Here is a 27642-nt window from a genome sequence, read left to right as displayed (position 1 = left end):
TCTTAAAATAGCTTAGCTTAGCTTTACAAACATTCAGTGCATTCCTTAGGTTAACACTGATGAATTGAAGCTAAAGTCTGTATTATAGTGAGTCATATATTTTTCCCCTCCCCTGCTCATACATTATATGATCATTGGACAAATCAGTTGGAAATATTTTGTCAATTGGACAAAATATTCAAATGAATATTAGAATGTGGGATTTAACTCAAGAGCCAAAGTTCCTCAAGGGTGAAGTTCCCAAGGCCAAGAACAGCAGAGCAAAATGTCTATTAAAGAATAGGAGGTGTGAGATAAATAACCACTCAACTTAAACTACAGGTAGTATTGAAATTTTGTGTAGGCAAAGGGCAATCAACTTTTACTGCTTTTCCTAGTATACAATAGCAATTCTTATCTGAACATGCTGCAGCTTGTTCAACTGAGTATAACCCTAAAGCCTAATTAGGTCATATGAGTTATTCGGTGACTCTATCAAGGTCCTATCATTGACAATATCATGACATGAATTCACCATTACTATGTGAATCCTTTCTGCATGCACTTTATGTTTTGTATGTTTTGATAGGATTTAAGTGTACCATTTCTCATATTTCTGCTGTCCAATAAGGTCCATTAATTGGACTACAGATTATTTCTCACTATTATCTATAAATAAAATTAGTTGTTGGAACAATAATCGAGCCATTCTATGTAGTGCAGCAGGAACCGTTTTCATGGAAGTCAATTTTTCCACGGATAGGGGTTGGTGGTTTCCATTTCACTCCATTGCCTGCTGCTCACCTCCAGCTGTGCAACCCAATTTCTAACAGGCCACAGGCTACTGATGTAGTATATCTTCAGTTAATATTCTATTACTGCCCATTGTAGTATCAAACTTCAGTGAATGGCAAATAAAACATTTTGTTTTACAATGGCAGCCACTTTTCATTTTTCAGTATTAAAAAAACTCAGCCAAACAGGCCTTTTTAAGGGGTAAAAAAACCAAAATAATATATTTCTGCATGAGCACTGTCTTGAAAGAATTTTACCATATTCCCAAAATAAAACTAAATTAAAATAATAGATTTCAAAAATTTTAAAAATGATCCTTTTTGGATTAAAGCAATAGAATCCATTGTTTATAGTCTGATTTTCTGTATTTTGAGGAGATTTATACAAGTCAAGAGAAGGATGTTTCAGTGGAATACATAGCTTGAGCTGAATATATTGTTCCTTATCCTTCAATCTAAATTCTCCTGAAAAAAATGAGTTTTAAAAAATGTCATAGAAGCTCTTCCAGGCAAAAAAGATTTTCAAAAATGTATCTACCCCCAGAGAGGGGAAACCATGTCTATAATAATCTGGGTCATCTGGCCAGAAAAAAAATTGAAATATTTATACCTCCCTAAATAGCCTTTTCTTGTTAACTTGCCGGTTTTTATTTTCTATGCAAGATATTTTATGTACTATGACAAAGTCTTCTCTTATAGGACATCAGATTTACTCTTAAATAATTTATACACTTACATATACTTTGGGGATTTCTGAAAGTATGAAGTAAAATTTTCTCTTGTGGATTTTGATTACATCATAATTGGTACTCTGAAAATAACTTTGCTGCAAGTACGTAGGGGAGTGGGAGTCCCAAGGCTAATTGTGTATGATGCTTGGAACGTATTTTTTGTAACCTGTCCCCATTTTTAATATAGAATTAATACAGTGAATATTTATTTCCAGTTTCCTTTTTCTTTTCTTTTCCTTTTCTCTCTTATAGATTTATTCTTCTATCCACCCCTTGCCTTCCACTACATGAGTCTTTATTAAATTAATTTGTGACTTTGAGACCAACCAACAAATAAATTTTAATCTGCTGAATACAAATCTTGGATGGATTGTAGGAAAATGTTTTTTTATTGTTAGTGGAATTTCCTTCAAGGGTTTGTGCAAAAAGAAAGATGAATAAATGCATGAATGAATGAATGAATGAATGAATGAATGAATGAATGAACAAATGAATGAACAAAATAACATGCAGGTAGTGAAAAGGCAGCCATGTCAATCATTAGGAAACAAAAGAGAAATTTAGAATAATCACTTGTATTCTGTAGCCATCCAGAAAGTTCAAGAAAAACGTATCAGAGATTGCCAAGAATTACCTATAGCAAAGAACTTGAGTAAGATTACATTTATAAGAATTGCTAAATTTAAAAGAGTTGATGAATTATGTACTAAATATGATAATTCACTCCAACATCATACTTTTCCCCAGGTATTCATTTATTCTTTACTAAGTTTGCCAATATTTTAATCTGGATTCGCTTCACTCATTAATATATAAGCCAAAAGTTAGAAGTATGCAATGTTAATGTATGTTCTAATGTTATTCTTGTATTCATATTTGTTGCCCCTAATATATTGTGTTAAAATTATAATCATAACATTATTCATGTATTGGCATTATACTTATTTGTTACACTAATTCACCTGTTTGGATGGATTATGTTTGTCTTCAGCTATGTGTGATGGTTGTAGATGGCACAGTCTATTGCAATATTCTGAAAGTAAATTTAGTGCTTTCACCCACGGTTCCCATTTTTTGCAAGGGCTTCTCTGAAGAGGACCAAAGAGATGTACAAGTAAAATGCCCTTCCATACACATAAACGTATACATTCATATTTGCTTACAAAATTTGATTCCCAATCAATGAAACTTAATTTAGATGATTTTATTTGTACAACTAACTATGAATTGGAGGAACCCAGTCTAATCTGGGAAACTGGATCCAGTACTTCATTTCACTTGATTTCAGGTTTTGGGATGATGTCAAATTTTGAAGCCTTGGCAGCCAAATCCCCACCCCAAAGGACTCTACCATAAATGAGGTGGACAGTCATCACTCCCTTCTGTATGGAGCCTCCCCCCCCCCGCCCCCCATGCATTGTCAGCTCAACATTTCCTCTGAAGTGTAGAATGACAGGAATGTACTTTGACCATCCACCTTGCCTCTCCTGAAGAAATAAGAGATGGAACAAATGAATCAGAGTGTACTTGTGAGTCATCTATGTGAAAGACTGAAAGCTTGATTTTTGCTGCTGAGGAAGATGAGGCAGGAAAGACATTTATATGAGACTCTTCTGGCCAGACTGGGCTTGAAATTCTCCCCCCTTGCTTTAAGTCAGTGTAGATGTTTATCACACAAACATGACATAATCAAGATGCTTTATGTGAGAAATGCTGTTTCTTCTTCTCAGTACTGGAAAATATTACCCTCCATTACAGCTGCAAATTACTATCACTGTAACCAAGGAGTGAAATTCATACATTTCCAAAAATGATGAAACGTATCATCAATAGAAGACAATGATCTCTAAAAAAAAAAAAAAATGAATAGTAGAAGACATGTAGTTTGAAATTTAGAAATAACATAATTTGGATTTAAAAATTACCGTGCTGAAGAGCATGAACAGTAGATCATTCAATGCCTGTTCAATCTGCTACTCAAGACCAGCTGTTTGTGTTTCATCTCTTCCTGGTATTTCTCATTAAAATAAGTTTGGACTGGACACTAGAATTCACTGTCAGATAGAGAACTTTTCAATCACCATTTGTGCTAGGATAAACAGACTCTGTAGAAACTCTTTTTCTTTCATACTGGCATCAAAATTATTATACAATATACCAATGTAACATAATAAGCAGGACAGCAAAGGACAATATTTCTCTCTGGACTACTCTGATATTCTCACAAAATTTCATATCCAGACTTTAATCAGTAGATTGAATACAATTGTAGGATGACACTTCATGACTTTGCCTAATAAAAAAGCAGACCAGAGAAATACCACCAATAAGTACATCAGAAATGTCTCCTTTTTTATCCTTTATGAATTTCAGAAGGAAAGCTCCCTGTTCCACCTGGTTGCTAGGAAACCCGCATCCAGAGTTACTAGGTAGCTGCACATTCATGGCTTTCATATCTTTAAAATACCAAGTTGAAGATGCTACTGAAAGATAACCCAGAGTTTGTAGCTTTGTAGCATGCTTTCCAACCACTATTATCTCTGCATTTATTTTAGTTCTGCAAATACCTTGTTTAAATCTCACCACAGGCTAATGTAAACAAAAAACAGAAGCCAGCACTGGAAGAAAGATGAAATGTGCATTGATCTTTATATCTTGATACAAAACAAAGCTGTGTTTTGTGAGGTGTGTTCACATTTTATATTCTACTGTACAGATCTTTATCTTTATCACATATCTCATTCTGTGTCTGTCAGTCATCTTCTTGATGATAAAAATATATATTGGGCATTCCTTTTTTTTCCTCCCTGAACTGCAGGAACCAGACTCGGGCTACGGAGAAGTTCTGCTTTCTATCAGCTATTTGCCTGCAGCAAATCGCCTGCTTGTGGTACTTATAAAAGCCAAGAACCTCCATTCCAAACAGCTGAAAGAACTCATTGGAAAAGGTATGGGAAAAATAAAACCCTGCTGACAAATGCTATGAACTGAAATATTTATTTTAGGATTTTTTCATGCCAATTTAGTCACATAAGTGAGATGGGCAGCTGGGCACCTGTTTACAGTGTGTGTGTGTGTGTGTGTGTGTGTGTGTGTGTAATATTGTGTATGAATGATACTTCTGTTAAGATTCAATAGTTGAACTGTATTTGAGCTTCGGTTTCCATCTGTCACTTTGAAGCAATAATATTGTTTTAACTGGCCAAGTTTCCCAAAATTGTGCAGATGCTGTCCTGAATCATTGCCTGGACATTGCAGTAAAGGATTGGACCTAGAATTTGTGATTCAGTCCAGAGTAGAAGTGATATGATTGTGAACAAACTCATCCAATGCTGGCAACACAGCCTGTTCTGAATGAAAATGCACTCCCTCTGTGAAAGCAGTTTTTCAGGTCTTGGATGTTTCTGAAGCTGGCCTTGCTTATGGAAGATGAATGACAGATGGAGGAAGACTAAATGAGATGAGGAAGATGATTGAAAGAGGGGAGGGATAATCTCTTCATGTCACCTATCCAGGCATTTCTTCAGCCAAACAGCTGTTGGTTTCTTTCTGTCATACTTGAGAAATAAAGAACCATGAATTACAATGTTTAGATGTTGGAATAAAACCAAAGAGACCCAGACTGAAGCCCCCACTTGACCCCAATACTCACAGTGTAACTTTGGGCCTATCTGTCTCTCAACTAAATTCTAGAGCCATCTCAACTGGTTGATCTATAAGCAAACTTATACAGATTTAAATTAAAGTTTCTAAGATATTCTCAGTATGATTTGTTTACTGATATTGAATAATTTTTCCTTTTAGTATTTTAAAAACTATATGTACTGTAGTATGGGTGTGCATGGAGAGAAAGCGGGGAGGGAGATGGGGGGAGGGATGGAGAGACAGTGAGAGTGAGAGTGTGTCTCAGGGCCATATTTTAAACTATTTTCTGAAGGAGAATTGAATTATATATTATAGTATACAGTATATTATATTAATTTATTATATTAGTTTATTTGATTCTTCTTACTTGTTTTACTGTTTTAAATGTGGTTTTATACCTTGTAAGCCTCCTTGAGTCGCCGTGGGAGAATAAGCAGCAATATAAATCCAATAAATAAATAAATAAACTACCTTCAGTTGAACAGTTCAGTTCAACTGAACTGAACAGTACCTTCAGTTTACACTATTAACTTCCCACATCAGGTAGAAAGATGTACTCACATTCAAAGAAACATGAGACTATCATGAGGAAGGATTGGATAAAGGACCCCTATTGCCTATGTGTTTTGAAGCTTACATAACTGAAGAGGATAGAACATATGTGTAAATAGCACAAGTGATTATGTTTAAGTTCTTGTGTATGTTTATAGGAAACACGGTGCTGCTGGCTCAGAATCAATCCACTCTTACTGTTGGCCCATGAGATAATCATCCTAGACTGCTTATCAATTGCCATATTCAGCCTTCAGGGCAAATATGGCTGCCTATTCTTCTTTCAGCTAAATGTTAAAAATGATTTAAAAGTATTCAACAGATTAATGCACTTAATCACTGTTGGTCTGTCCAGATTTGGGTGACATAATTAATATGAGCCACAAAATTGAATGTATCAGAAATAAATACTGTAATATATAATAAAATATTATGTTTGGATGTGTGGTTATGTGTGGGTTGCATGTATACACTTAATGTATTTTTTCATGGTGTTATGTAAATAATTCAAAGCTTACATAGAAATTATGTGTAAAGTCTCTGATGGGGTCCATTCAAGAACTCTTAAAGGTGACAAATGTAGAATTGGTAGAATCAATAATTGAAAAAGAGAAGCTTTGAGGAAGGAAAATGAACTAGCATTCAACAAAGATAAATCTGCTTTACCAACATTCTGGATTTTGAGAGTATCAGCAGATATGATACTATTGATACTATATATGTAAATTTTCAACAAGCATTTGATTAAATTCTATATCAGAAGCTCTAGAGTATATTTAGTAGATGTGCAATAAGGGGACTGATCCTTTTATGGATTGCTAAGTGGTTAAAAAGCAAAAATGCATTTTCTTTTTTGCTGCCTCAGCTTAAGTTCTGGAGAATTTAGGTTGGCCTGTTTTTTGGGGTGGGTGGGTGAGTAAATATGATAAATAATAAACAAATAACAATGAAAAGGCATTTTATATAAGTAGTATCTCAAAAAGAAAGCACTTCAGGCTATAAAATGGCACTGTCAAATTTTAACAGGAAACTATGCTATCAATTTTCACAATATGCAGCTGAACACCTGTGACTCTGTGGTAGCTATCTGTGGTCTGTGAGTTCACCACCTGTGAGGAGATTAGACGTGGGAAGAAGCTAAATTCAGGTCTCTCATTAACTTCTTAGTCTTCTTCCCATGGTCCTTGGTGATGGTTGACATTTTCAACAAATTTTCAAGGTATTTGTAGTCGGGGGAAGATAAAAATGCTGACATCTGAAGACTGCTTTCATATGACCAAATCTTATCCCTGTCCCTGCAGATATATCTGTCAAAGTGACACTGAAGCACCAGGACTTGAAACTGAAAAAGAAGCAGACAAAGCATGCAAAACATAAGATCAACCCAGTATGGAATGAGATGATCATGTTTGAGGTGCCCCATGATCTGCTCTGTGCTTCAAGTGTGGAGCTGGAGATGTTAAGCCAGGATGCTGATGGGCAGAACCGCTTACTGGGCAAGTGTAGCCTTGGTCTGCATGCTGTGGGAACTGAGAGGAACCACTGGGAGGAGATGCTGAGGAACCCCAGGAGGCAGATTGCTATGTGGCACCAACTTCACATGTAGATAACAAGGTGGAAATGGTGATCCTGTCATGTTCAGTAACCTGGTCTCAGACCTAGAAAAAAAAAATTCTGTTTTAACATCCCAAACATGCACACATCATGAATTGAATGCGTTCATGTGATTAAGCACAAGTCTTGTTTATTGATACTGTTTTACTAAATGAATATTGTTGAAATAGGCTAGTCAAAATGGCAAATAATCATTGAGCCATGATAATGATTGGCTTGTCAGATTATTTTTTCAGCTTCTATTTCTGGCCATGCACAAAGGATTAATTTTATTTTTCACTACTTAATATCTGACCAATATTATCAGATATAATGTGTAATTTCATTAAAGACTTTAAGAATACAAGCCTCAGTTTTGTTGGGCCCAATATTGTCCATTCAATTGTGGCTATCGGATAACCTTGGAAAGCTATGAAAAACTATGATATTATTTACCTATTAATTTGTATCCTGTACAATCAGCAGATGGCTACCTCTGTTTTTAAATGTTTTGTTAATGTATACAGGGATATGTACCATGTCATTTATATATGTGGCAAAGAAAAAGAGGACTTTTCCCCCTCCAAATCTATTTACAGTCTACAGGCAGAGACAAGATAAACAGCAGACACACACATGCATCCCCCCAAAAATCAAGAATAGGGACATTTCTGGTATGCAAATACAAGCATGGGTAACAATGCTTCAGGCTTTCCTTGGTTGCTGTTGACATAGCTAGAGTAGCCTTGGAAATAAGTGAAATGGTGGCTAGAATTTGATTATTCCTCTTCCTGAAGAAGTCCAATAAAAAATACTTCAAAAGCTGAATTTGCATTTCAATAGAATCTCTCATCAGGGCATTCTGTCTGCCTGAGGTAAGTAGCAAATGGTGTCTTCTTGTCCTAATTAGTGTGCAGTATCATTCCCAATAATAAACCCATTATTTTCCCATCTTCAGCAGATCCCCTCCCCACTTCTTTCCCAATATTTAAAAGCAGTTGGATGGACCCAGATTTAAGTCATGCTTTTGAGTACTTTAATGAATTTATGCCACACTAAATCTATTGGATCTTTAATAGTAAATGAATGGTTTGCTGCATTTTTACAATGCTAAATTCAAGTTCTCTATGGATGTTGTGCTTAACAAATGAAGCCAACGTCAGAACTACCATTAAGCTAACTTGATTTAGAAAGTATCACAGAAAGTATCTAAGTGTTTCATAGGAAAGAGGAGTTTTTGGAGAAATTTGAAGAGAGATGGATTCAGTGGTGGGATTCAATTTTTTTTACTACCGGTTCTGTGGGTGTGGCTTGGTGGGCATGGCAGGGGAAGGATACTGTAAAATCTCCAGTCAGAGGTGGTATTTGCCGATTTTCCAAACTACTCAAAATTTCCGCTACTGGTTCTCCAGAACTGGTCAGAACCTACTGAATACCACCTCTGGATGGATTCATAGAAGTGTTTCAAAGTGCAGGTCCCAATAAGAAAGAATAGCTTTAGTAAACAATAGCTGAGAGTGATAAAACTTGAAAAGCAAAAGTTACAGGTAAGATGTGATAGAATTTAAAAATCAATATGGAAGACCCTGTTGTTTTTTTTGTATGATATTAAAAATCTGAATAAGTATGTGCAGTATCCAGAAGTGGGTAGGAACATTCTTTTATCTATGATGCTAAAACTTTCATCCAGTTAAAGTTGGCATTAATTGTTCAGCTTTTTCTTGAACCTTCCAGGAATGGAGATTTACTAAAAGAAAATTATAATGTGACAGTCACTAATTAAGAATTGTTCATGCTTATTAACATATAAGTATTGGAATACCTGGAAAAACACCTGAAAGTAATTATTATTTTTTGTTATTTGATGGCATTTTGAATGTCACCAAATACATTAGGTCAGACAAAAATCTCTGCAATACACATTGTTTTCACAGCAGAATAATTAAAATGAAGAGAAGACTTGATCTCTCAAATACACCTAATTTTAAAATATAAACACAGATACACTTTTTATGCTGTTACTCATCATCATATTTTTACCATTTTGTTGCCTTTTCTCCTTTCACATGCATGGAATTTAAACATTAGTGAAGGTTATAATTCAGAATTAAAGCCTACATCTACATCTTCATTAATATCATTCATTACAGCAAGGAAAGCAAGGCTGGAATGTGGTCTCAAACTGTTATATGTAAGCTGTCCAAAGTTGGAAAGGAGACGAAGAGTAGCTAGTGTAACAGTCTTCTGTTTTTTGTTATTCAGTCATTGATTTGTTTCTGACCTGATGGACATTATTTCACCATGATAATCTGTCATCAATTGTTCCTCTAAGTTCTTATAAGTTGTGCTTCTTTCATCAGTGATAATATCTAGCCTCCTTGTCTTCTGTTAGACTATTTTTGTTTAATTTTCAAATACTGTTGTCTTTTAAAATGGTTTTTAACCTTCATATTATGTGTTCAAAAAGTTTAAACTTTAGCTTCACTGCTGGTGATTTCATTGAGCAGACTGCTTTTTACTTCATCAACCAGTGAATAATTTATTCTTCTTGGGGTAAAAATGTTCTCAATAATTTTGTTCACCACCATAATTCAATGGCATCAATTCTTTGTTCAGCCTTGCTGATAGCCCGGTACTTACAGCCATGTGTGTCAACAAGGGAAATCATGGTTCTGACCCTTAAAGGGCTGTATTGTCAACCAAAACAAATAAAAAAATCCTAGGAAATCCTGAAAGCTAGATATTTTGACAAATCAGTCATTTATAGAGACATAGATATAAGCCTTGTCTATATACCAATTAAAAGATAAAATCAAAAGTCAAGGTAAAAAGCAAACTGCCTTGAGCACACCTTCACTTGTAGCTATTGTCCAGATAATCAGTAACAATACCAAATAAATAATACTAACAGTATAACAGCTGAAAGAGACCTTGGAAATCTTCTAGTCTAACCACCTTCTCAAGAAGGAGACCCTATATCATTCTGGACAGATGGCTGTTTAATCTCTTCATAAAACTTTCAGTGATGGTTTCTTTCAAGAGGCAATGGACTTTCTGGTTTTGCTTTTCATCCAAGAAGCTTCTTCTAGTGATGGTGCATCCACAACTTCTGAAAGTAAGCCATTCCACTGATTAATTGTTCTCACTGTCAGGAAGTTCTGGGTTAGATGTCTGTTTACTCTATTAGTTCCCAAATATCACCTCTTGTCCTGTCCTCAGGTTCTTTGGAGAATATGTTGACACCCTCCTCTCTGTGACAGCCCCTCAAATATTGGAGAACTGCTATCAAGTCATCCCTAATCCTTCTCTTATTTAGACTAGATATACCCAGTTCCTGCAACTGTTCATCATGTGTTTTATCCTCCAATTCCCTAATCATCTTTGAGCTGTTCTCTGCACTCTTTCTAGAGTTTCAACAATTTTTTTATGTATCCTGGTGACCAACACTGAATGCACTATTTCAAGTGTGGTCTTATTAGTGCAATTTAAAGTAGTACTACTATCCCTCTGTTGATGCAGTCTAGAACTGCATCATCTCTTTTTGGCAGCTATAGCACACTGCTAGTTCACACTTCAGTAGTTGTTCACTAAAACTCCTAGATCCCTCACAGCTACTGCTGTTGAGCCAGGTACTGCTATTCTATACCTGTGCATCTAAGGTTTTTTTTTTCTGCCTCAGTATAAAACCTTACTCTTCTCATGACTGAATTGCATTTTATTGGATACAGCCCAGTATTCTGGATTTTGAGCCTATTTTTCAAAGTGTTGTCTATTCCCCCCAACTTGATGTTGTCTGCAAGTTTGATAAGTATCCTTTCTCTCCCCATAGCTAAATTGCTTATGAAAACATTGAAGAGTACTGGGCCTAAGAAATAACATTGGAGAGCCTGACTGCATGCTTCCCCCATCTCTGCTCCACTGAAGACGACATGTCTAATACAGTTGATCAGTCAGTTACAAATCCATCTAGTGGTGATGCTGTCTATCCCACATTTTTCTACTTCACCCAAAAGTAACTGTGGTCTATTTTGTCAAATGCTGTACTGAACTCCAAGTATACAATGTCCACAGTATTGAGGAAAGGCTGAATCAGGGAACAAACAATACTCTAATCAGGGAAGAAACCAAGATTATGCAGGGCAAGCTGCTATATATAAGCCATCAGCAAACCTTTATGTTGATATTACTTGGCCTGGCAATAAAATGTTTTCAGGAAAACATACAAGCTCAGAGAACACTAAGAACCCAATGAATGAATAATAGTATAATAGAGCTAAACAAAATAATCACTCTTCCAAAACTCCAACACAAAATGCCACACAAAAAAAGCCTACCAGATAATGATACTAGGGAGAATTAAAGCCATGCAGGAATGATCAGAGAACTTTAGTTTATATTAATTATTAAATAAATAGAAGCTACTATATGATATTTATGGGAGGGAGTGATGGTTGAATATCTAAAATTTGCCAGATGAATGAGTCATTTTAATCCCCGATTTTAAATTACACCAAAAGGACATTCAGGAATTTGTTGTTGTTGCTGTTGTTAAATTAAATCTCCCTGGCCAACCATATCATCTGAACTGCTGCTTAGAATTTTCAGTTACCTTCTTTCTCCCAAGATTTAAATAATGTACTAGAGAGACCCTATGGAAATGGGGTTGCTATGGAAAAATTGCATCTTTCATTGTTCTATTCTCCCCCAAGGCCCCAGAAGATAGGGCAGATACAGACTAGGTAGCCAAGGTTCTCTTAAATCTGCAGTCCTTTATTGTGTGCTAGAGATTTTTTTTTCCAGTGCTTTTGGAAATAAAGGAGGAGTAGGGAAACAGTACAGGAAATGATGAGACTTCCTTCCTAGACTTCCTCATACCAGCTGGTATGGTCTCTTCTTCAGGAGAATTGTAAAGGTAAGCCAGTCAGCTGTATTGTACATGGATGTGCACAAAGAACATCAAATTACTCTGAAGGGATAGCTGACTAATTCATTTCCTATGAATAGGACTGGAATCCAGGACTTGATGAGTGAAAAAAAACGGGTCAAAGAGGGAAAGTATAACATATAGGCTGTTCATGTTAGTCATATCAAAGAAATATTTCAGAGTGTTTGCTGCATTGGTTGAAGATACACATATAACTAAGAGCCATGGTAGCGCAGCGGTTAGAATGCAGTATTGCAGGTTAACTCACTGCTCATCCAGCAGTTTGATTCTCACCTACTCAAGGTTGATTCAGCTTTCCTTCCTTCTGAGGTCAATAAAGTGAGGACCCAGATTGTTGGAGGCAATATGCTGACTCTGTAAACCATCTAGAGAGGGCTGTATGAAGCAGTATATAAGTAAGTGCTATTGCTATAATTTTGCTATACTTTTAATTTTTTTCAGGACATATACAAATGTATTTGTAGTGTGTGCATGTGCATATTTATAATATTAAGTATAAATAATATACTATCATTAATAGTAGGTTAATTATGTCATTTATACCACCATTAAGTGACCTATGAGAGAGGAATCAGTTGCCAGGATGACATACTGTGCAGTACATACAGAGTAGTCAGTCCCTGTTTAGTTGCTTGTGAGGTACACAACAAAGAAGCACACTCTGCCTCTGCAGATGCCAGCCACAGCTGCTGGAGAAACATAAAAAAAAACTAATCTATGACCAACCATCCCAAAAGCTCATCACTGCTTCATAGAGACCAGTAATGAAAGCCTACATCCATATATTGTATTATTTGCTTCTACAGTTAATCATCTTTTTACCCCTTGCCTATGTGGATGGAGGAAACGCCTCGTGCCTTTTCTCTCTTCTACATGTTTATATTAAAAAATAATTGCACTAGATAATTGCAGTCACCAATTCCAATAGAATTATGCTTTAATTTGCATTCCTCTAGAACTATGGATTAAAAAATTGCTCATTTATTACAGAATTCTAAGAAACAGGAGCAGGTGGGAACTAATTTGAAGACACAAGCTGTTCTTGACTGTAGCAAATTGACAAATTGTTACTGCAACTTCACTGGAGCTTTGATCCTTTCAATAAGGAAAAGAAAACAAGAAAAATTTAGATAACCCATATAATTTGGAAAGACTTAATAAAGCTTAATGTACTTATTTATATATCTTTGCCTGAGTGAGCTGCTCCTCTGGGAGCTTGATGCTGCATACAGTAAATTCTTCACTCAATAATGCCGTATAATAATACTGTACCATCGCTTTGTTGTTTTAGCTAGGAACATTAAAACAAGACATTAATTGGCCTCAATCTGATTTCAAGAAGAAATATATAAAACATTCTCTAAAAAAATATGAATATGGAATTAAGCCCAGACAGGTTGATTAATTGTTTGCCTTTTAATTTCTTTAAAAAGCAGGTCAGTTATGTAATTCAGTATGCTGTAAAAGATTCTGAGTTGAAGAAATAAGATAAAGTCTAGACATCCTTACCACAAAAGAAGGGGACGTGCCTGGAATTGAAAGTGAAAAAAACAATCCAGTAGGGGATAGGGAGTTAAGAAAAGAAATGAAAGAATCTAAATTCTACTCATCTGCTTCATTCAGGTAGGAAATGTCATTGAAAAATTGTCCAACAGACAATTATTAAGGGATGTTTAGGAAAACATTTAGACCTGTACTACACAATATAAAACTCACGTGTCTTTTTGATACTAATCTTCAATTGGGTGAAATGCTGCATTATAGGGTAAAACTTTGTCAACAAATGTATCTCAAATGGATTAAGTTGCAGAATGCCTGTACCCATTATACATGAAAGAATGACATTTGAGGATTTTTTTTTCTATTTTCAGTGCTGTAGGGCTGCTGATGTTCAGTGCCACCGCCACATTGCCATAGTCAGATGTGGCCACATGATTCTCATTTTCATCATTCCCTGATAGCTTCCACAAGTCAATGGATAACTCAGGAGGAACTGATACGTTTACCAATGTTCTTGGCCACCTTCCAACTAGCAAAGTCTATGCTTGTGGGAAGTTTTCAGGGAGAAAGTCAATAGAAAAAAGGATGTAATGTTCACCAATCCCTCTGCACTTGCACTACCCTGACCACTTGTATGCTGCCTTGCCACTAACCTGTCTGTGGGAAGGGAACAGGGAGAGAAGGAAGAAAGAGAAGGAAGGAAAGAAGGAAAAAGGAGGGAGGGAAAGACAGAGGGAAGGGAGGGAAGGAGGGAGGAAAGAAAGGAGGAAAGAAAGAAGGGAGGAACAAGGAGGAGGGAGAAGGGAAAGAAGATTTCTGATGTTCACTGCCAGTTTCCCATGAGGAAACTCAATGAGGAAACCAACAAAAAGTCATTCTGATTACAGTATTTGTCTACCCGGAGTCATCTATTTGTCTGCTTAGGTAAGGAAATATTTCTGAAACAATGACTCAATGAATCATGGGTTATCTAGTCACAGTTAAAATTCTTTCTCAATTTCCTTAATTTCTATTGCATAGCCTTTTGCAGTTTTCATAACAGCAGTGCTGGTACAACTAAGTAAAATGGTATTAAATTCATTTAATAGCAAATGGCCAAGGGCTATTGCTATGGCTTACATAAACCTTGCATTTTTGGATAAAGATAGCAATCTAGCATCATTATCTGTAATGTTATTTTCCATGGTGAGTTCTATAATATTCTTAAAAGAAATTCAATGACATTTTCAAAAGTGGAATATTATCATTAGGAAATGAAAGGGAAATTCACTGCTGAAATGTTAGCAAAGGGCAGGTTCGGAATATCTGAAACATGGCTGTATAGTATTTCCATCCCACTTCCTTCCAAGTCCTTTAAATGACCTTAGCACCTTGAATGCTAGCTATGAGCTCTTTGATTTAATTTTTTTTTTGCATTCCTTTCATGGCAAATATATAGTTTACTGCTGAGAGATTCTGAGTTTATGCTCCTTATTTAACACTTTGTCCTATCCTGTTCCAGCTAAGAACTTCCTTCCCTTGTAAACTGCTTGCTCTGATTATTGATGGTGTTTAGATTTACAGCCAACTTTATGATATGGCTTCTATAAGACTAATTGAGTCATCTGCAGTAGTGAAGTCTCTTGTGTTTGTGGTTTGCAATTTAGGTACTTATTCTCTTCCTGTGTTGTATAATAAGTTTATATCCATCCATGACAATAAGGGTATGATGTAGAATATGCTGCTGTAGGAAGACGTAGAGAACAGTTGGACTCTATAGAAGAGAGAAGTCCAATTTGATCATATTTATCAGTCCAGGTTACTTTAATTAAGGCCACCAGGTGACATTGCTACATATACATTTTTGACTGGGAGATGTCTGAAGATATCTGACTTCAGAATTCTTAGAAAACATGTATCATCTGCTTAAAAAAAACTATTAAAGAAGCTTGAAAAATAATTATTTTAAAAGGTACATAACCCTTGATACATATCTCAAGGCTTCAAGCTAAGAAAATAGCAAAGAAACATGTAGTAGAGTGGCTCAGAAGCAATATTTCATTTCAACATATTTTAAAATGGTGTTGTTATTGTACAAAATGAAATATCTGTTGTTGTGATTACTGTTTAAAGCACAAAATAAAATATAAGACTTGGCATCTACTATGCCATTCCTACATATGAAAATAAAACTAATATTAATCAATAAAATACAGATTGAATTGTATTGTTTATTATATCACTTTTGTTTTAAATTGGAAAACTACATTTTAATAAGTTTGATTATTTCATTTTATGGCTAAAGATTATAAAATGTAATTCACTGAAATGTCTCAGTTAAATGTCACTAGAGCAACTTTCAATCATTGGATTGGACCTTCAATTCTACCACCGAGGCCATATCTGTGCTTACCATCTAAGTTGTTCTGTTCTTGCTTGTGTCAGCTTGATTTTTTAAGTGTCCAGATTGAAAAACTCCAGCAATATCCTTCATCATATTAAGTATGGAGTGCAGGTTATCATATTGCCCCATTGTACAATTTCATATTGCTATGCTCTCCATGTTTTTCTTTCAGTAAAATGGTTGTCAATAATATAGCGCAGTATTTACTTCTTAAACATTGTATAATGTATATATGAAAGTATATGCACATTGTATGTACTCAAAATTGAGTTACATTTACAGTACAAATAAATTTACATTATACGTAAACACATAAATTACATTTATTGATATAAATGTTGATGCTCTCCAGTACATTTATTTCTGCAGTGTTAAAACATCAAGATGCTTTTACAAGGCATAACAAGCAGCATCTCCCATCCCCTTCTTTTCAACTTTCATTGTAATAAAGCTCATTTTATTGGTTAAGCTAAAATAGCATAGTGTTTCAAGATCTTCGGTTAGCATTGAGTAAGTTGTTGGTTTGAAAGCCATCATAAGTCCTTTAAAATACTTTTTAATTTTTTCTTGCTTTCTAGCATTATTCCTGAGCCTTTTTTTAAAAGGTCTATTCAAGGATATTACTCTTTTTCCAGTCCTTGAGGTAATAGGGTTTCACCTCCAGCTCTAAAATAGACCAAATAAGTTATCAGGAAACAGATAACAAAATACATTTACCTCAGGTGATTGAAAAATGGTAAACCATGTAAAGGTTAGTTTTGTTACACATAGAACCCAGTGTTTAAAAGCAACAGTCTGAGCTGAGATGCCTTATAATCAACAACCTGGTTCATAAAGTGAGATGAGGAAGTGGTGCTATTGCTGAAGTAGAGATTGGCACCAAATATCCAATATCTCACATTTTCTGCCACACCGTCCTCAGCTTTTCATTAGCATTATCCTACTCGTCATCTGTTCTTGCAGTCAGCCAGGCCTCTGCAAGACGGTCACATATTTCAGTTTCATGACACCTGGTAGCTATCTTCACAGATAAAAATGTGTTGCCCCACTCTTTCCCAGGAACAGAGCAGCCTGTTTTTGTCAACCTGTCAACCCTGATCTCAGTTCATCCCTTTCCTCTCTTTACTTACCTACTTGATTTTTCCCAAGTCTGTAAACAGGGTTTCTTCCATCTTGCTTTCAACACTTCAGAAAGAGGGATCTTCCTCCGCAACTTCATGTCGTTTAGAGAGCAAGTTGATTTGTGATCTTTTTCTGAAGCTATCTGTTTGTCTGTTGTTCTCTCAATTTATTCACAGTTCTATGAAGATCCAAGATCCAATGAGACGGGAATAGAAATATCTTGCCACTTCCTCAGGAGTTTTAGAGCCTTTAAACCCCAAAATAATAGATGGGGCTCTATATAACCTTAACTCTGCCATCTTCATCCTTCATTTCCCAGTTAGCTAAAGCATCCAAGCAAGAGTTAGGGAGTAGATCCAGGAAACAGTCATTTGGAGAAAATAATTCCTTGAAAGAAGCATTGGTTCACCCCATCATCCAAGCCTGCCTTGAATCTGTTTCTATGTGAGATCTAGGTATCATTCTAAATCCAGCACTTTTTTGAGAGATAAGTGTTACAGATGGGTTCTGGATATGTGGCAAAATCCATGTCTGGGCTAAGTGATTTATATATTCATAAATAAATATTTAAAATTGTTGGCAAAGCTTTGCTACAGTCAAGAAAGTATATTGTTATTTTTTTATCATATCCTTTCTCTTTGCACAAAATGTCCCTAGCCAATATCTCATATATGTAGCATAATTTTCTCACTGTGCATTCCATATTCATTCAATGAGAATTTTCAAATGCTAGTTTTCCCTGCATCGTAAGTTGAACCCCCATGGATTGTCTACCTATCACCATTGACTTGATGCAAATTCCTAAACTCTTGATTCATCACTAACTTTAAAATATATGTTATCATTTGTTTTCTTTTGCAGTTATAGACTAAATCCACATCCCCCAAAATTCTTCCTGTTGGAGGCATCTGTTATCCCATTGGAGAAATTTCCTTCTGTTTTCGCTGTCTCATGGCTGAAAATAGACAATTCAGCCTAACTATTCATTTAGCCTAGCTTGAGATAAAAGACATGTAATGCAATTTTGTTGTTATATTATTCTCATAGGATTTGCTGCATGCAATACTTACAGAATTTGTTGGGATGTACTTCTAGACTTGTTAAAATGCTAGTTTCACTCTAGATACTGTCCTGGTCAGCAAACCATTCTAAAAGCAATATCTATCTTTTAATACATAGATGGGAGTAGTCAAATTACATTTCCAGAGATTACTGAGAGCTTTGCACATGCTGCAGAAGTGTTCCAACATAAAAACACCAAAAACACAATTCCATTGATTCTCAAATTAGTAAAAATAGAAATCTATTTTGAGACACAACAGGACTAGAGAAAGAGAAGCTAGGAGGATATCATGATAGAGAGCTTTGAAAGATATAATTCACTCCCCATCCCATACACCCTTTAGGCAAATAACCAGCCTGTTTTCCAGCTTTAGAGAGCTGGAACAGATCCTATAAAGTCTTGAATTGGAAGTGGCTTGTGGATTTCAATGTGTGTAAAAGATTACTTTATGAAAATTCTGGCCAACTGAAAGTTTGATCAAAAGGAGATCAAAAGGACTGTACCTGCAAAACAATGGCTGGAGGCTGACCACTTTCTCAGTTAAAGGAAGAAAACAGAAATCTTGCAGAATGGTGTGATTTTGGAAAAGAAAAAAAGGTAAGAGGGTTCCATCTTGATGGGGATTTAAGCCTGTGATTCATTCCAAAAAGGAAGAATATTCTAGGACTCCATTCCGAAATCGTTTTTAGCTTTGAACTGGTAGTAATTTCAACAGAGCAGACAGACTGAATAAGGTCTTTCTCAGGCTAATTAAAAATACATATCAGCTCATGGGCTAAGGAGACCAATTCACTCCAGATTCCAGTTGAAAGTTACTCACCAAGTAACCAAACAAGGATGAAATAGAGTTTGGTAGTAGGGTTCAACAGGACAGATTAAAAAGGGGGGAAATGTTATGTTCTGAGAAGTCAGATAAATACATCATCTTACTTGCTTCTTAGGCAAGAAAATGTTGATAATATTTTTAAAAAGGGAATTGCAAATTTTTCAAAGAGTCAATAAATCAGAATGTCTTCAATGAGTGTCCAGGAGATGAAGGAGCCCTCCTTTGATGTTGGCTATAGGTAGATAGCAAAAGAGCTTTTCTTCACCCATCTCCAATCACCGTGTGGGAAACAAGAGGAAAGATGACCAGATTTTTTTTCATCTTTCTCGAGGAGGGCAGGCAGAAGAATCCCTGCTTCTGGTTTCAAGTGTCTTCTCCTCACAGGTTTTGGCCCTAGGTAACCTAAACTAATTTTGGCAGCAACAGCTCTTCAGCAGAGGACTTTCAATGGCTCTTTGGTGGGCTTCTCTAACTCTTCTTCCTTCTGGGAGAAAAAGTGGGTCTTTTGGCTTTGACAGAGCTGGTATCCCCAAATTCTTCTGCTTTCCCTCATCTTTCTGTTTTTCCTGCTCCCTGTGGATTAGCAAAAGTTGGGGAGTGTGGCTTTTTGGCAAGGGAAGACCCCAAATTTTCCTGTTTCCAATAGGTAAATAATCCTGACACAAAGCAGCACTGGACAGGGGCCTGCCTGTAGTAGCCTCCTCCATTACCTCAGAACTTCCTTTTTTGAGAAATAGCTAACTAAATGGTGGGATCATGTCTCAATGTCCAGAATAACCTTCATTTAAAAAGCAAATCTGATGCAAAATTTAATTCTAATTGAAAACCATACTTGGGTTATAATTTAATATAAGAAATTGTGCAACATCCACATTTATGTCTAAAATTATAGCCTAATTTTAATTCTAGCTTTTATATTTTAAAATAATATTTTGCATTTGATTATAATATTGTACTCTATTGCTAAATCAGTGGATATTGATATGTAAACATGTATGAAGTAGATTTTAATTCATTCTTTCCTTCCTTTATCTTTTTTTTAAAGTATAAAGATTATCCTGTTTATTTGTCTATGTTTTGTATTTTTTTTATTTTAAACAATAGATAAATGATCAGTGACAGTTGACTGATATTCCTGAAATGACAGCCTATCGAAGGAGATGTTTGCTTTGTTTACAAATATTTAACATTTAACATAAAAATATGAAAGCATCTGCTTTACCTCACTTTATGTCTCACACATCTTTCTGAGATTTCATAAAAAGTAGTGGAGGTAGGGAAATAGAAATGGATAAGAAGGCAACTATCTCCATGGAAACCAGTCAGCAATATCAGAAAATTCATACTTTTGAATCATTTTTCCTCACCTCCCTTGAAAATGTCAGCAGAAATCATGCCTTCTCATGGGATATTATGAATATGTCTATATGGTTTCAAAGACCAGTATATGTGAATACTGTAAAAATTACTGAGGAAAATCCATTTCTTACAGAGCAGAAATATTTTTGTCTTTTTATATGCAAATCCTCTTTTCCATTACTGGAGAGATGGTACTGCTGAAGGGGAAAAAAAACAAAACAAAACCAGAAAAGCTGCTAGCCTCACTTGATTAAAGCCCAATGCCAGCTTTTTCATTGTAGTTTTCACATCAGGAAGACACAATGGAACTTTGAAACACGGGAAAAGGATTCTTTATTCCTTCAAAGAACGGGGCCTTTCAAGGCAGCTTCAGCATAAGGCAATTTGCTCATAATTAGAGTGAGCAGGAAGATCTAGCAGCATGCAATCCAAAAGCTGTTTCTATGTAACAGACAGTATCTGTCACTTTCATGAGAAGGCGGCAAAATGATTTGATGGAATAAAGGACTGGAACAGGAGGAGAGCAAATAAATGAGATTCTGCTCTATTTTATCTTTGGTGGGGTCAGCAGCATCTAAGCAGAGAAGCAAAGGGAGGATCAGATAGATAAGGGGTGTCAAACTCACGTCATCACTTTGGTGTCACATGATGTATTGGGGCTTTTCCCCTCCTTCACTAAACCGGGCATGGGCATGGCCAGTGCGTGATGCATCTGGCCCATGGACCAGGAGTTTGACAGCCCTGAGATAGATGAATTGTTGAATAGAAAAGAAGTCTTTGGCTGGCAAGAAGTCACATATTCCTTAAAGTTCTGCTTCTTACTGGACAGACAGTTGGTTTGTATGATCAAGAACACATATTTTTGCAATATGCTGAACAAAATAACAGAATAACAGAGTTGGAGGAACCTTGGAGGTCTTTTAGTCCAACCCCCTGCTGAAGCAGGAAACCCTATAACCTTTCTGACAAATGGTTATCCAATCTCTTCTTAAAAACCTCCAATGATGGAGCATCTACAACTTCTGATCTGTCAGGAAACTTCTGCTTAGTTCTAGGTTGATTGTCTCCTTGATTAGTTTCCATCCATTGCTTCTTGTTCTGCCTTCAGGTACTTTGGAGTATACGTTGACCCCACGAGATATTGGAAGATTGCTATCATGTTACCCCTAATCCTTCTTTACACTGAACTAGATATACTCAATTCCTGCAACCATTTTTCATAGGTTTTATCCACCAGATCCCTAGACATCTTTGTTGTGCTCCTCTGCACTCTTTCGAGAGTCTCAACATTTTTTTATATCACTAAACAGAGAGAAACCTGGTTAGCACTTGGTTGGGAAAAATCCAAGGATGTGGTCTGCCCTGAGAGATCAAAATAAGACTCCAGAATGCAGCATTGGAAAACAGTGGTGGGATTCAAAATTTGTTGCTACCGGTTCTGTGGGCATGGCCATGTGACTGGGTGGGCGTGGCTTTTTTTTTTTTTTTTGCTTTGAGGAGCTTCTACGGGGGCGTTTTTGCTCCCAGAAGACTTCTCTGGGGCTCAGAAAGAAAAAAAGAGCATGGGAGGGGCATGCAGCATCCCTCCACACTCCGTTTTGGGACCTTCCTGGCCTCAGAAGAGCCTCTGGGGGCCGTTTTTGCTCCCAGAAGGCTCCTCTGGGCCTTAGGAAGGCAAAAAATGGAGGGGGGGGGACTAAGCTGCTCCCTCCATTTTTTTGCCTTCCTGGGCCTCAGCAAGAAATACCTAAGGGGCAAGCGTCAGGTGGGCGAGGTGGGCAAGCATTGGGCTGGCAGGGCAAGCGAGCTAGCAGTGACCGGGCGACTGGGTCAGCGGCATGGCCAGCCAGAACTTACTATTGGTTTGGCGACCCACGCCAAATCCTTGCTACCAGTTCGCCCGATCTGGTGCGAACTGGATAAATACCACCACTGGTGAAAAATCATTTTTATGCTCTGGGAAAAAAATCCCCCCAAAACATGTTCCTGATGTCATATGAAGTCCAGCTTGACTCAAAGGAGACTTTTCTTTTTATTTTCTTTTAAGAAATATGTCTGCTGGAAATACACATGTAGCAGTGTATTTATTTTTAAATCATAATTAATTAAAACAATATCAAATTGCTAAGTAAACCACACATATTTGCACACACATATAGGTATGTACAGATAAACACACAAGGACAACAATTTTTCACAAGAACATAAGCATTTATTCCTTTTTTTCTGGAAGAAAAAATATTTGAAGAACATCTAGTTCAATACTGATATGTCTGATATGTCTAACTTTTGCAACAAAAACAGCCATGGTAACATAGCTGATGCTACCAGTAGGAGGTTTTTCATTAGGTAAAAAAAGGTAAAGGAGTCCTTGTGGATTTTACTCCGCTAATCATTGCTGACTATAGCAAAGGGTGCTCATCGTCATTTCAAGGCCATTGAGCTAGCGATCTCCAAAGATATTTCCATGGTCATCTGGCCAGCATGACATTATGGACGCTGTTGACTAGAGACTGGTGTTATTTGACTATATTTTGATTTTATATTTGTGAATTGCTTGGCTGTTTAGCCTTAATTACTGTAACATTTGCAGTCAATCTAATATGAATGGGGTGACAACATATTATTAATGCCAAATATCATTCTTATGCATGATCAATGCAATGACACTGAAAATTCATGCAAGTTTAGTATTTCTGTCAATGTTTTGGGATAAGATTATTAAAATGTGGTGATGTTAAAACACTTCAGCTGATTCTTGAGGAGAATCACTTGTGACATTCTTAGTGAGTGGATGGACTCTAACACTCTGGCACTATTCTTCACTATTGGCAGGCCAGACACACAAACAGAACAGTTCTCTTCCTCCTGCTCCATCATCAGTCCAGTATGGAAAGTTTGATCTGTCTTCAAAATCTTAAATGATGTTTATGTTCAATTCCCCCCAAATAAAGAACATTGCAAGCATGAAACAAAAATCCCAAAGCACAACAGCTTGAAAAGAACATCTTTGACATTTGCCATGGCTATCAACTGACAAAAATGTGACTAAAATGGATAGTTTGGAGAGCAGATGAGTAGAAGTGAGGTGCCTTACTGGAACCACAACTGAGAAGCAGTGATTTTACACGGGAAAACAACAGATAATCCCCATTGAAGCTGTCTCTTTACAATGCATGATGTTTCCATTTTAATGGAGAGTTTAACGAACATGTTATAAAACAATAAGGACTATTCCAATTAGCTTGCAATAGCAAGAATAACACTATTTTGTTAGCTTTAAAGACTAACAAAAATTAATCTGCAATAAGCTTCAGCCCATGTCTTCAGATAAAGGTACACTGACTCACTTTAATAAACTGAAGTGTTTTTAATTAATCATATTACATTACAAGTATAATGTATGACAAAATGAAGGTTCTCGTGTACATACTATTATATATCAACATAGCTCTATTCGTATCCAGTGTCCTAGCCCCTCTCACACAGGTACTATAAAGCATAGTCTGCAAAGTAATAACATTTTTTAAAAACATTGTCAGAAAAGATGTGGTATTAACATTTTTAATACATACGTAGTAATAGATTTCTAGATTGTTTCTCCCCCTTTCCTCATTTATACATGTGCATGACCAAACAGTTTGGAATTGAGTCAGTGAGGGGTAGAGGGACAAAGGCAAACAGGAGGAGGCCTGAGGCACCCCCTTGTATCTGCAAAATGAGTTTGTGTGGGAATGTTTGGCAGACCTCCTTGTTGCACTTCCATAATGGATCAATCATTTGAGTGATGCACCTCTTGAGTCAGCTGGGAAGAGGTGCAATGTTGAAAGATTTTGGTGTAGACTGAGGGTGCATTGTTGGCAGCACATGGGCTGGAAGAAAGTCGAGTAGCCGTGAAAATATAACTATCCATGAGATTCAGTCCTGAGGAAAAGATTTTAGGTAGCCATTCCTGTAGGGGCTTACAGTTCTGAAACTTCTGGAGTTTCAGGCCAGCCAGGTTTATAACTGAGGTGAGTTTCCAGAGTTGTGTGGCATAGTACAAGAAAGTAACAAAACTTTATCAGCAGATGTGTTCAGCACAAGCTTGCTCAACATCAAAGCAGTCACGTGGTAGAGAAAAAATGGTTCCCACATTCTCCCTTCCAGCCCCTAATAATAATACTAATAATGCTACTAATAAAACTTGCATAAGATAATATATAGTGCCAGTATGATTGGAAGTCCAAATCTTAAATTTCCCCATTCTTTCAATGTGGCAACTGAGCCTATGAACATCACTAATGCTTAGGATACCTGCTTTATAAACAGAAATGGATTTTCAGCTGCAAAAATCCAAATGGCTTTATTCAGGTTTGAGCAAAGAAAAGAGAATATGTAGCTCATAAAGCTCTGGGCATATGTCACAAACATCAATGAAGAAAACTGTGGCACACCGTTGCCAATATCCCCCCGCCCATATTCCCCATTCATACCAAAAAGAATAGTCATATTAACATTATGTTACTGGAGTGGTTCAATCATAATGCCTTAAGCCAACATTACTAAATTAATACAGTGTTCAGGATAACAGTATCCTCTGTGTGATGACATACCTACTGACCATCCTGAAAACCACTTAAATGGTCAACTGAGTTTGTTCAATAAACAATGAGAAATTAGCTGCACTTTGAAAAATTACCCAAACGAATGCAAGTAGGTAGCTAAGGAACAGTAATGCAATGGCCAGTACTGAGAAAGCTTTCAGCGTGACTCCTCAGCTAAATATATTTGCCTATTTTATAGAGTCCCGCAAAGCCCCAAAGAGGTACTTAGCTTCAAAATTTAAAAGAAACACTCTTACAAAGAGAAATGCTCCTCCACTTCTAAGTGCTACCATGCCACTTGGTTCAATGCGAAACACCTTCTGTGCTGGTATACGTTATGTGCAGAAATTAGTCTTTCTGAAGCTAAGTGGCTCTTCCTCAACACAGTGCCTCATCAAGATAATGGGTGCCCATCTCACACACGCTCCCATTCCCCCTTCCATTCAAGAGCTTTATTTATCTATTTATTCCCTGCCCTCCTACTTAAGCTTTCATGCTATCCCTTCTCCATACAGTTCTTACCCTTCTCTTAACCTTCGGGAAAAAAAAATGCTGTGTTCTTGTCCTGAGTTGCCTGAGCTTGTACCACTGAAGTCAGTGGAATTTGGCTTGGCATGATAAATCCAAGGATTATATTTCAAATTGAATGAACAATCATGCTTTATCAACCAGGGAGCAATAACCTGAAGTTTGCACTCATTATGTCAAGGTAAGCAGAGGAGAAAGTGCACAAATCAATCAAATATATATTTGCCAAAGCGAGAATATATGTATGTACAGACTCTATGTAACAAGGAGAGGTAAGGTTCATTTTCATTCATTATAAGATGGTCCCGATACTGTTATATGAACTTTAGCATATTATCAACTATGCTAGCAAAAAATTCCCTTTCCCGACCATAGCAATACTTTCAATCAATAGTTATCCCAAGAGAAACAGCCCCCCAAAATAAGACTATAAACAAATATAGATATGCTAAGACCGAGAACAGTGATAATCAGTGCTGTATTCCTCACATAAACTCAGGACCTCACTTTATGATAAGAGCAGTTGCTTCTCTAAAGTTTGTTCTTATATATTTCACAACACACACAAACTATTCTCATTCATATGCATATGTGTGCGTATGAATGAGAAAGAATATTTATATAGTGATATATAGGCATGAGGGTTTGTTTCTTACACTGATTGTTACAATGGGTAAGCCTTACAGAGTATCTTCATAATCTAATTAAAGTTTGAAGTCTTTTATTTAATTGATTTCAGTGGTGGAACTGAATAATTATAAGACTTATTCTTAAATTTTCCACTGAGATCAATATAATCTTAAAGTGCTTGACTATCTGGGGCGTGGCCAATGAGTGCAATCTAGGAGGGAAAGGAGTGTGCTGAATTCCCACTCAAAAAAAGAGCATTTTCAAGGCTCATGTCCCACCAATATATTTAGATTACACCTCACACAAATTGGTAGTGTAGAAATATACCAAGTTTCATGCATATATATTTTAGTTGCCTGCAAGGGGTGATAAGAATTGCATAGATTTTAGTGGGGTGAGATACAATGGCTATGGAACAGATTGCTAGTGCTTAAGAGGAATTTTATTAAACTGAGGAAGGATTCTAACTGAGCCTTTTCACTCTGCTTTGGAAGTTTGACAGTAACTTACTAGCAGAAACAGTAGTAGTAGTAGAAATACTGTATAACCTGAAATACTTTGTTATGGGCACATATGTGCTGTGGTCTCGATATATAAACGTTCTTTGTGAACCAGTACGAGCAAAAAGTGCAAGGAACAGGCACTTCAGTACAAAAATCAGGGTGGCAGAATCATCTCTCTTTAGAGTACAAGCTCACATCACCCATGCATATCTTCATTGTGCTTTTGCTAAAATTGGAAGAAAGTTTGTTGCCTGAATTCATTTTCGTAATTACTGCTGTGTCAGGCTTGATGATCATAGAGATTTTATACACTGCCAGCGGATTGGATTCAGTCTCAAATAAAGATTCAGTTTAATATGCTTGTGCCCAATGGAATCACACCTGTAAAAGCCTCAGTAGGCTGATAACTGCAAAATCTGCAACCAGACCTTATTTGTCAAGATAGTCACAGGCACTGAGTAGAGTAGAAATAATTCATTACATACTGATCTTTTTCGCCATGTAAGAGATCACAGCCTCACAAAAGTAGTCCCTTGCCTAAATGAAAGAGGGTATCAGATCTATTTCGATTTTAGAACAAGATCCTTTTGAGCTTGAGCCCTTTATCTCATTACAAATTAAAAAAAAATACTTTTAATAACATTAACTATAATTTTTATAATCAGTAGGTAAAGCATTATTGTGCTCTTCAGTTGCAATAGATAAGCACCAATATATTAATGGTGGATGCCCTCTAGTGTTCTTTTTTCTCACTTCAATTTATTACAGCCTTTATTATGGTTAAGAATATGACCATGCACATTTGTATAATAAATGAGCATGGACAATTTTTTAGGGAAAAGATAATACCGAAAAACCCCTTGCTCCCACCTCCTCAATAATTCTAAATAGAATTTTTTTCAT

At 36.4% G+C, this 27642-nt stretch overlaps 1 protein-coding gene across 2 annotated transcripts in view; it reads left to right on the top strand.

Annotated features, from left to right (window-relative positions):
- Positions 1–9995, top strand: part of SYT13 (synaptotagmin 13) — a 28800-nt gene extending 18805 nt beyond the window's left edge. For both annotated transcript variants that reach the window (XM_026704657.2, XM_087921408.1), the window contains exons 5-6: positions 4323–4452; positions 7003–9995. In XM_026704657.2, coding sequence (XP_026560442.2) covers positions 4323–4452; positions 7003–7307 — 435 coding nt within the window. In that variant the 3' untranslated portion in view covers positions 7308–9995. The remainder of the gene's footprint in view (positions 1–4322; positions 4453–7002) is intronic.
- The last annotated feature ends 17647 nt before the right edge of the window (positions 9996–27642 follow it).

This window comes from Pseudonaja textilis, chromosome 1 (genome assembly GCF_049901715.1).
Source record: "Pseudonaja textilis isolate UNSWEBS1 chromosome 1, rPseTex1.2, whole genome shotgun sequence".
NCBI lineage: Eukaryota > Metazoa > Chordata > Lepidosauria > Squamata > Elapidae > Pseudonaja > Pseudonaja textilis.
This window is presented reverse-complemented; position numbering and strand designations above follow the sequence as displayed.